Source organism: Nannobrachium achirus (assembly GCF_963921795.1).
Source record: "Nannobrachium achirus genome assembly, chromosome: 5".
Taxonomy (NCBI): Eukaryota; Metazoa; Chordata; class Actinopteri; order Myctophiformes; family Myctophidae; genus Nannobrachium; species Nannobrachium achirus.
The window spans coordinates 56774396-56786320 of NC_137814.1; the positions used below are offsets into that span (position 1 = coordinate 56774396).

The 11925-nt window shown below is 44.3% G+C and overlaps 1 protein-coding gene across 1 annotated transcript in view; it reads left to right on the forward strand.

Annotated features, from left to right (window-relative positions):
* The window catches only part of ranbp9 (RAN binding protein 9), a 44122-nt gene extending 37783 nt beyond the window's left edge, over positions 1–6339 (forward strand). The window contains exon 13 of the mRNA XM_080726625.1: positions 375–6339. Within this exon, the coding sequence (XP_080582751.1) occupies positions 375–505 (131 nt within the window). The 3' untranslated portion in view covers positions 506–6339. The remainder of the gene's footprint in view (positions 1–374) is intronic.
* Positions 6340–11925: the final 5586 nt, after the last annotated feature.

Here is an 11925-nt window from a genome sequence, read left to right on the forward strand (position 1 = left end):
CGGCTGAATAGCTTCAGATCGGTCTTCTAAAAAATAAAACAGTCGATTGCTAGCTGTTAGCTCTCGGCCTCCATTTCACGTTCATAACACTGTATGCGGAAAAAACACTAGCCACTTCTTCGTGGTTAACCGTATGTTACTATGAAGCCTTATGGAGGAATGGCTGGCACTCTAGCGGCCACTTGCGGCCCCTGGCAGTCATCGTGTTAACATGTCCTCGGCACAGAACCTGTTAATTATATTATATTATATATAATTATATCTCAAATAATTGCAATTAGGCGTTTATGTAATAATTGTCACATGCCTATTTGTAGCTGTGACGGACATCCAGTAGGAGTGTAACATGTATCCTGTGTGTGTGTCCCTCCCAGAGACTCACAACCTGCCCAAGCAGCCCCCCCTGGCCCAGGCAGTGGGCCAGGCCGCCCAGTGCCTCACCATCATGGCCCGCTCCGGCACTGGATCCTGCGCCTTCGCCTCCGTGGACCATTACCTGCACTAGCCCCGTGCACGCACGCGCACACACACACACACACACACACACACACACACACACACACACACACACACACACACACACACACACACACACACACACACACAGTACACACGCACGTAGACACATAAGGTGCATACACACAGATTTGTAGCACTATACCTGTGAGGATATATAAAGGTTTTTAGGACGGCATTGGAAATGGCTGAAAAAAACCTGATGACTAATTAAAAAAATATACAAGCTTTAACCCATTAAGACCGGGGACGTATCGGTGTCACATAACCACATTAACCATTGTTTTTTATACTTTGGCTGTTCAGAAATAGCAGAAAAATGGCAGATCTACAAGCTCATAGAGCAGCCTGCAAATCGAAGCCCTCCGGATTTTGAAGGCTCTTTCATAGCTGGCTTCTTGGGGTTGGGAGCCCCATAGAGCTTGTAGATCCGCTATTTTTGGAAAAAATTGAAAACGTTGTGTATGTATTATTTTAAATGCTTCTCAATAAATTGAGATGGGGGCCCGAGGTCAAATGGATATAATTCTAGGGGTCCTTGACATTTAAAAACTTTTGAGCACCACAGAAAACCATTAGAATTTAGAAGACATTTTAGGTATTTTTCATGTCTTAATGGGTTACAAAAAGCTGTATTAAGATTACTAAATAAATAAAAAATAGCAGCTCTAAAAGCTTTGTAGATTGTTTATTTTCCCAGTGTGCAACACTGGTGCGGAACTAAACGAGGCATAGCTCCAACAGCTAAACATAAACCTCTTAAAATGTCTCATCCCAACCCTAACCTGAAACTAAGCCCAACTCAATACATATTATATATTTAAATAAGCCCAAATATAATATTTATATTTTAAAATCGTGAAAAGAACCATTTCTCTTGGAAGGTCTGTGAAAATTGTCCTCTTCTCTCCACTATATTTGTGGGGATATTTGTAGTACAAGCACGCACACATAACACACGCTCATACCCTCCTTTTCTTTTTTCTTTTTATCATAAAATGTATTTAGTTCAAGCAGGAACATACAAAAGGATAAAAGTGATTAATAAGCCAACAACAGTAGTTACAACAAACCAGTCACTGTTACAATAAAAAAAAAAAGTAGCATCAGCTTAGCTGGGAAGTCTTGAAGAAGCGTCCGCTGCGGCTGTTCTCATTGCGGACCAGGTTCTCGTCGTCGTAAGACACCTCGAAGGCCGCGTCGTCCTCCTTCAGCAAACCCACGTCGCCTTCGGGCTGCTCTCTTCGTGTTCCTCAGCCTTTTCTTCTGGAACTCCTGGAAGCTTTCACAGGTGACTGAACCGAACAAACTGCTTTGTCACTGTGGATGGCGTTGGGAGGCGTGATTGTTCTTGTAGTTGAAACACAACGGTGGTTTCTCGAATCACTGGTCTTGGTTCGAGTCCAGGGGCAGGAATTATAAATTATTTGAAAGTGAGCCTTGACCTCCTCCAGTCACATCCTGGAGGCTCTGCGGACAGACAGACAGACAGACTGACTGACTCCCAGGGTCGGGCTGTGACGCAGCGTCAGAGAGACCCACGGTCTGTTAACAGACGATCTTGCAACTCTTGCAGCCCAACCAGTCTTTCCCTTTACCTGAACCTCAAAGTAAAACTTCCCTGACCCAAACACTTCCTTTGACAACACTTTGTGATATTTAAATCTCTTTATAGTATCAGGAACGTTCTGAGGCGTTGCTCCAAGCTTCACTGCTTTCCCTTCCGGGGACACGATGAGGTTACAGCGTGCAGTGTGTGTGTGAGTCAAGGGTCACATCCCCTGCAAAAACCTTCAGCCTTTGCAGGAGAGCTGCACAGCTTCTCACACAGGTGGGATCAGGCAGATTGAAGTCCTCATTTAGCAGAGTAGACAAGGCGATTGTGATCAAGACCATGTTGATGCTCCAAGTCAAGACCTGATACAGGAGCAGTTAACGTGTGGCCCCTGTGGCATGCAGCTCTCAGGTGAGGCTCCGGGTGGGCCTTCCCACTAGTGTTGATTACCTTGACTATGACGGATAATGTTTGTCCACTACCTTTTTGTCACTAACAAACGAAACATGAACTAAATAAAAACTAAGCTACTAAATATTGACAATTTCGTCCAAAAAATAAATAAAAACTAGCCTGTGTTGCGCTCTGAAAGTAGCCAATCTACCGGCTATTTTCAGCATATAACCAAATTTAAAATCGGCAATGTGTCACCATCAAGGCACTGTCGAAATACATTTAGTCGACTAAAACAAATGCTTTTCAGACTAAAATTGTGACTAAAACTCCATAAAGAAAAGAGATTAGATCTGCTGTTTTCACTATTTTGGGTCCTGGGCAAATGCCTTAGTCTCTCTTTTGGGTCACAAGCTAAAAGGTTCCCGTCGCCATCTCCAGCCTCTTAGCAGAGGAGGCAGCCAGGTTGCTGCTGCGCCTCCCGTTAGAAAACCTACTCCTGGTCTTCGAGCCTCCTCTTTTGAAGTCCCAGAGAAATCCGCTTCTTGCGAGGGCGTCCTTTCTGGGACGAGCGTTGTGGGCAGAAGTTCTGGCTCAGCACTGGATTCACCAAGGAACATGCGGTACGCGGTAGGCCTGGTTCGAGCCTCCCGTTTTTTGAAGTCTCAGAGAAATCCGTTTCTTGCGAGAGGGAGTTCTTTCTGGGACGGGTGTTGTGGGCAGAAGCTCTGGCTCTGCACTGTTTCACCAGAGAACATAGTAGTCTGTAGGCCTCCTGCTTGATCTCCTTCAGCCACGCCATTGTGGACCCTGTCCATCTCGGACATGACGTCGCCCGGCTTCTGCTTCGTGGTGATTCTGAATTTTTTGGTAGTAAAAACGTAGAGATTTTTTGGTAGTAAAACGTTTTATTTTTTCAGATTTTTAAGATTTTCAGCCACGCCATTGTGGACCCTGTCCATCTCGGACATAACGTCGCCCGGCTTCTGCATCGTCGTCCTGGAGATTTTTTGTGTGGCTTCCAGAAAAGCCACGATGGATTAAAACGTTTTATTTTTTACGATTTTTTTTGTTGGCCTTTTACTGCCTCTATTGATATATTACAGTAGATTATTGATATATTACAGTAGATTGACAGGAAATGAGGGGGGAGAGAGAGAGGTGGGGCTGGTGACACGCTTCCAAAGGTCGTGGGGAATCGAACCTGTGACGCGGTCAGGCTTGGGTGCAGCAGCCTAGGTGCCCGTACCGCTACGCCAGCGGTCCAGGGCCACAGATTAAATGTTTGGTTAAACAACTCTGTTGCTCTTTGTTCCCCCTGAGTCTCAAAAACAACAATGTGTACGTTCTTTCGCAAGTAAAGCCCTGCTTCATCGTACAAGGCCGTCGCACAAAAGTAGTGAAAACCGCGAGGCGTTGTGTGCTTGTAGATCGGCTGTTTTCACTAGTTTAAATCATTTTTAAAAATGAAAAATGCAAAACGAACGGTTTTGGACATACAAGGTTTTCACCCGACAACGACGATCTCCATAGTCTGTGCTGACTCATGCTGCTCTGCCACGTTTGTGCTGAGTCACTGTGAGTTCGTCAGTAGTGAAGGAGGAATGTGTGTACATCACGCGGTCAGGAGGTCATCTAATGGAATGGACGGAGACTCGCCTCAGATGTTCTCCACTTAACGTCGTAATCCGGGGTCAGCCCAGATCACATCAGCACTTCTGGAGTCCTTGGAAGCGATTATAGGGGGTCCCCAGCAAACTCGGTTAATAGAGCATCACAATCAGTTTGTATTATAATAATTATGAGGACATGGACATTTGAACCTTTCCTCTCTCTCTCTCTCTCTCTCTCTCTCTCTCTCTCTCTCTCTCTCTCTCTCTCTCTCTCTCTCTCTCTCTCTCTCTCTCTCTCTCTCTCTCTCTCTCTCTCTCTCTCTCTCTCTCTCTCTCTCAAGTCCCTGTACACACTGGAAGCGTGACAAATTAAAAGATGAGAAAATGCTTTGGCGGATATTTCACCATCAAACTTAGTTGGTTTGGGTGATGAATGATTCATTCAACCAGGTTGGAGCTTTCAATTCACGGTAAAAAAAATGTAATCGGACAATAAATGGGACGTAGGGACTGTTTGGTCCGCTTTTAACTCTTTGGGAACCGCTTTCGGGATCGCGGCTGCACCCGTCTCTTCTGGGGACACCTCGAGTTGGAACCACTACTTGCAGTTGCAGCCCCCATGGTGTGAAGTGGCTGTGTGTGCACGCCCCCCTAGACCCATACAATTGGGGAAAAACAAAACCCAGCATGAAGGGATCTGTCAGTTGTATCCAGCAGCTGGCTTGCAGTCTTCACCTGTTTGTCTTTGATCTTCGAAGTACTTTATTGCTGCTTAATGTTGGCGTTCTTTAGCATTTAGAATGTACTCGGACAAAGGACCTTTTTAAAGCTTGAGTAAAGCTGGTTGCACACTGCAGCGTTTTTCGGACCGAATATCGGAGTGAATTTCGGAGAACACAAATAAAAAAATCAACCTCACGTTATGTCAGTCACGTTTGCACACTGCCGCCCGTTTCGCGCACCACTCAGTCCCTTGCTCTCTCTATCTCCCTCTCTCTCCTTGCCCTGAAAAACGCATTTCGCAACGAAAAACGCAGCAGTGTGCAACCACCTTTAGCCTTGGGTTGTGCGTTGGTGTGGCGCAGCGAAAACATCAGGTCCACATCCCACAAGCTCGCAAGGTGTGATCTTGTAGGGTGTCGTGACGATTCTGTCTACTAACAGTGCATTTGGCTTCATGCTAAATCTCATTATAAGCACTACAAAAGGGTAAATCTCAAACTCGTTCAAAGCCAAATATTACATCTATAAAACTCAATCAACGTAAATGTTAACTAATTGTTCTGCTATTTTCAGGAACAGCGTTAACTCTCCGACCCCAACCCTTAATCCATTTAGGCCTAGAATTATTGAATGCTTTATCTGTTGAAAACATAGCAGACATGCAAGCAGACATGCAAGCTCACAGCGCGGCACTCGGTGCGAGCTTGTAGATCATTTGTGCAAATCTCTGAATATCTCATTTTTAAGTGAACATTTGTAACTCGAATATTTGCTTCTGGGGGGTCCCTGATACAAAATATTTTGAGACGGGGGTCGGCGGCCAAATACATATAATTCTAACCGTCCTTCAAAAAAGGATTTAGAAGACACTTATAGAATTGGGTCAAAATTAACTAATTTAAATCTAAATCCAACCTCTAAACTAAAGGCCTAATCCTAAATCTGAATCTTTTCAAAGCCTGAAGTCTAAAATCCTATTTATTTTTTATTATTATAAAACGCAAACATTTTTGTCGAGAACCAAGAAAATTATCCTCACATGTATAGTACCACAAGTGCGTGCACACACACACACACACAAAAACACACACACACACACACACACACACACACACACACACAGCTTCCCTATCCATTTGTACATGGCTAGTGTTCACGCATCGGCCCATCGCCTGCACCATTCTGGTAGACAGTAGGGGGGAGGAGGGGGGCTAGCCAAGAGTAGCCATCTTGAAAATCCTCTTTAGACGAAACAAAGAGAGAAAAAAACACACCCGTCCTGCTCTGGACATTTCAGGACAGAAGACTGATCCAGGGACGGACAAAAAAAGAGATATATAAATATATTGATGCTTTTTGTGGTCCTCCCCGTTAATCTAATCAAGCTGCACACTTACACCCATCCAGAGGAGAAAGTGGAATGCTTAAGGCAGGGAGGGGTCTTCAACAGGGGGTCCGGGACCCCTGGGCCGGGGGTCCTCAGAGTTACTACAGGGGGTCCTCCAAATCTTTCAGTGATAGATATATTAACCACTTGAACCCTGGTGTCCATATTTGGAGAAGTTTAGCGAAAAAATAGCCGATCTACAAGCTCACAACGTCTCGCGCTGCGAGGCGTTGTGAGCTTGTAGATCGGCTATTTTTGGCAAAGTGGTTTGATGTAGAGGGGAAAAAGAGCAGACTAAGATTTATTAGGTAATGGTGGCTCAAGTGGTTAAATATCTTAGAACAAATTGACATGATTCCAAAATACACTGATGATTGTGCTGTCAAACAATGGAACTATATGGAATCTACAAACGGGTTGTGGGGGTTCCCTGCTTCATCTCTCTTTCAACTAAGGGGTCCTTGGCCTGAAAACGTTGAAGACCCCTGGCCTAAGGAATATAGGAAAGTGGGTGGGGGGTTGGGGTTTATCACAGTGGTTCTCAAAGTGGGGTCCGGGGATCCTCCATGGGTCCTTGATGGGGTTCCCAGCGGGGCATGCAAAAAAGTTCACGATGGCATCAACATCAGAACTACTTTACCCATGTATACATTGGTTATTTGAACATTGCAAATTCAGGTTCCACGATCAAAAATACATTTGGGGTCCTTTCAAAAACGTTTTTTTTTTTTTTTTTTTTTTTTTTTTAATATCCATCCTGGACAAACGTACATGTGTGTCCCTTCGGACCAGCCATCCCTGTCTCACTCGCCAAGGCTTGACGAGTTCGCACCGCACTCTTCATCTGAAGGACCCTCCCAATTTTTTTTAATTCAAGGACACTCGGTTTGCTACAAATTGGACCACAAGCATCCATAAATCTTGAGAGTTACGGACCGGTAAGGGTCCATTTGGTTCCTATCTAAATCCTACTTTTTTTTGGCTGGAAACTAGGGATGGGACGATTATCGTGATAAAAAAAAAAAACATTCACAATAATTGTGGAGATTTAAATTGATCGTGAAATCATCCTCCGTCAGTCCGTCACTTACTGGGATCAATTCACCTTTAATTTGCCGAGCTGCATATCCGGTAGTACCATTTAAACCCTCCCCTATAATGGGTAAAACGGACCTGGAAGTGACGTACTTGATAACGGTGTCTAGCCGACGCAGTCATCTCGACACTGGTCTCGCCGATGCAGTCATCTCGACACTGGTGCCTCGCTGACGCAGTCATCTCGACACTGGTGTCTCGCCGACGCAGCCGAGCAAACTTTCCAGGTGCCTCCATGTTGTGTGTGTTCCTTGGGGAGAAATAATCTTCTAGTAGTTTGACTTGTTGTCGCTGCCTTCTCCTTTTCCACGCGGCCGTTTCCCAGGATCAATAAATAACAAAGATCACTGTCTACCAAATCTCTGTGCCGAAAAACAGTTGATCTACAAGTTAGCGACGCGTTGTTTTGTGGCAAATGTACCCGCCCCAGGATAAAGCATGTTGGGGATAATATGATTATCGCGATAATATCGGTAAATCGTAAATTTCTTTGGTCGCAACAATCGTGACATGAAATATCGTATAATATCACATCGTCCCATCCCTACTGGAAACCACCCTCAAGGACCCCTGGGCCAGGGACCCCCACTTTGAGAACCCCCCCCCCCCCCCCTCTCCCCTGGCTCAGAAGCAACCTCACTTCATCTGAAGCACTGCAAACATCCCTCCCTGCCCATGACCTAAACTCTCGGCACGTTGGTTTTGGGGGCGCAAAACAAAGGCATCTAAAATTGAACCCCTGGACACCCCCCCCCCCCCCCCCCCCCCCCCCCCCCCGCCCCCAAAATAACGGACTTCTGTACGTCAGGTGGAGACTGACGGTGTAGTCGGTCAATCGGAAACGCATCTGGACTCCTTTAAGAGGAAACCGACCGGAGAGAGAATCTTGACCGAATCTGGACTTTAAAACAACCCTTTTATTTTACTTTATTTTTTTCTTCGTTGTCTCTACCCTCTTGTTTTTAATCTTGTTTAAATGTTTGTAGCGGGGGAGGGGGAGGGTTTACCTGGATCTCGTTTCCTGCTTTTCTTTTGTTTTTAAGGTTTATAGTTTTTTTTTCTCCCTGGATTAATGGCATGGTGCAGATTATTATTATAATTATTATAATTATTGTTGTTATTGTTAACTTTGCATTCACAGTATATTTGTTGAGCGCCAGCAAAGAAGTGAAAGTTCCACCCATTACATTATTAATAATAAAAATAAATAAAGGTCCCAAACCCACCCAATTCATGCAACCGGCCAACATGTCTACATGTTAACGTTTGTAAATCGTCGTCGTCGGGTGGAAACCTTGTATGTCCAAAAGCGTTTGTTTTGTATTTATCATATAAAAAACTAACTAAACTAGTGAAAACAGCCGATCTACAAGCTCACAACGCCTCGCACCGCGAGGCGTTCGAGGCGTTGTGAGCTTGTAGATCTGCTGTTTTCACTACTTTTGTGCGACGGCCTTGTATGATGAAGCAGTGCTTTGCTTTGCGAAAAAAAAATTACAAATTTGAACCTTGGAGATACAAGGTTTCTGCCCGACCGTGACGATATGAATTTAAACACAAACAAAAAAAGGAATTCCATCGAGTGAGATGTTTAGTTATCAAAAGAAATGGAAATGATTGAAAAAATATAACCTCAGTCATTCATTAAACACTTAAACGCTATATACTTTGTGGACTGGGGTCCCTCAGGGGTCTGTACTAAGCACCCCAACTTTTCTTTCCCCTTTACACTAATAGGCGAAAAAATATCTTGACAGTTGGTGAGTTTGTAGGTCACCTATTTCTTGGCAAATGTTGGCCCAGAACAGGCATGATGCTAGGGGATTGTATTGACCTGGTGACCAGTTCTCACCAACGGTACAGACCGTCTGCTGTTATAGCATGTGCTGGTAAGTGTGCTGGACTTTTAACGTGTTTATGCCATGCGTTCTCAGCCCAAGGCGTCGTGTAGCGCCACTCTTGTCAAGGTCACCATTCTTTTATTCATCATTTGAACTGGGGATCCCCCCCTAACCTGACAAGCACTTGAAACCGTAGGAGTTGAAGCATAACATTTTGTCAGACTCTGTTCCCACATATAGATATTGTGAAAATGGCAGATCTTCAAGCAGTTTGGCCAATGTTTGATTAGTTTGTAGTATAGCTATTAGCTTGGTGAGTACTTTTGATGCAGTAGTGGTCTTTTTTTTTTTTTTTTTCGGCTTCGCCTCGTGCCACAACCCTGAAACAGTGGTAAATAAGCCTACAAACCAATTCTTCTCATGGTAAATGGCTTACTTAAACCCTATACTAGTGAATTCTGTTTTCGCTCTACATTAAATGTCTCTGATGGAAATGGCCGATCTACAAGCTCGCCGATCCACAAGCTCACGATCCGTCGTGATCTCGCTAACTTGTAGATCTGCACCGGGCGCAAAAGGTAACCTTGACCGAGTAGCCGAACAATGGATGCCCTGGATTGAGAACGCGTCGGTTCACTGGGTTTTCTACGCAAGTCTAACAGGACTGGAGAAGGATCTGGAAATGTAACCTGTGACTGTTTGCAGCTCTTTGGGGGAATTGTACAGATGGGTTGGAGAGAGCGGGTGTACAGTGGCTGTCGTGTGGCACATCGGCCAATCCACTTCAGACACACAACGTCTAGAGGAAAGGATGATGCTTAGAAATGGAAATGTTAAGGAACTATGATAGCTGCTGGGCCCTTATACCTTTAAGCCTGAGTCATACTTCAAATAGCCGATCTACAAGCTCACAACGCACTGCACTGTGAGCTTATAAATGGGCTATCTTGGGAGTATGATGTCACCGACGCGTAACTAAGTATAAACATGGCTTTGCGGTCACCTCCCCCTCTCTCCCGTAAACCCTAAACCTCCAATTGCACAACAGGTTTGACGCAAACGTTGTGCTTTATATTTTCGTAACGTATATCTATGCTAATCCTTTATCGATAAAGAACTCAGGACCCAAATGGGTTTCCCTCTCCTTGGTTTTAGGAGGCTAAGACCCTGACCTGACCTGACCTGGTCTAAAGCGCAAACTCGTACTCTTGTCGCACGATGGTATGACACGCCTCATGTGGTCGGTTGTCGGACAGGCAACCCCATCGCGCGACTAGAGTGTGAGCCGGGCACGAGCCTCCATTACAGTCTGAGGTGTTTCCGTGTGGTGGTGTGATGACGGGCTTTTCAAACTTGAAGCTGAATTTAGTCATAAACAAACAGGGCAACCGGGTTATTGACGCCTATGACATGACCATTGTTACTTACTTTGATACCAGGGGGCAATTACTGGGGTAGTGTAACCCGAACTCGGCAGCCATTACTGGGATTTGCGTAACCCGAACTGACTCGGCAGCCATTTAATGCATAAACGTGTTGGGAGAGCTGACTTTAGACCGTCATGGGTGAAATGGTTCGGTCTAACCGTCTTTAGCCAAGCTCAACCGCCTCTCCTTAACTGCTTTCTGGTCCTATTTCTTTTTTTTTTATCTACTAGAGCTGTGAGCTTGAAAAGACACCCTTCTCCTAGTAGGTGACTCCTGTCCTAGTAGCACCCTGCTTCTCCTCATCAAGGCTGCTGCTGCATTTCAGGTGTGAAAAGCCCTAAAGCTCGCCTGTTTTTAAGCTAGTTTCTTTTCTTTTTCTTAGGTTTGTCAGCGACGTCCCCGCAGTACCTACCTACCTACCGAACCTCCCAAGGAGGCTAACTTTCTCTGTCCCCCATTTGTTTTATTTACTTTTTCCGTTTAGTTTTTTTTATTGGGTCGTCTTTCTGTCTCTCGTCAACGGAGGCGTGTTGGTGAAAGAAAAAAAAAAACAGTAATGTCAAACTGCACTGTGGCTGCCACGTATTTACACAAATAAAGAACCAAATACTTTTAGGGCGACGACGACATCGCAAACTGTGTGTTTTGAGCCTGTGTTTGTGCTTTGCCATTTTTTTTCTTTTTTCTCCAGAGAAACCAGAATGCTAAAGGCTTAAAAAATAATGATAGGAAAATAATCTATATAAATATTATATATATATCTATGTGTCTGTCTGATCCCGACACTGATCCTCTTGCTTTCTCCAAGGAGCGCTCAAGATGTGAAGTTTCTCCTGGCAGGGGGGAAACGGAGCTTTTCTGTAACCTTGTTTTTTTGTTTTGTTTTTTGTTTGTTTCTTTTTTTTAAAGTGCAAGCAGTCACGACATCGTTTAGATTTAAAAGAAGAAAAGAGAACAATCTTGTTAGAGAAGTGTCTTATTGTCGCTCTAAATGAGTTTAAGGTCTGAAACCTATGCATGCCATAGTATACAGTGGTGATAAGATCACGTTTAGATGTCTCTTCTCTTGACTTGATTTTCTTTTAATTTTTTTTGTTTAGCCAATTCACGGTGTTTTGAAAAGAAAGATGTCAGAACAAGTTTGTTGTCCACTGCTGACTTGTTGTCCGTTTGGAGAAGACAGGAAAAAAACAAAAACTAACAAAAAAAATGTGCAATTTGTGTGAGGGTGAAATGATTTTTATTAAAAAGACGACAAATGATAGAACTTGTCTTGGATGCTTGTACCGTTGCGACTGATGACTAATGTCTAACAAACTGTAGTTACTTGAGTAAAAGTACTAAAGTACTGTCATCAACATGTACTTGGAGGATC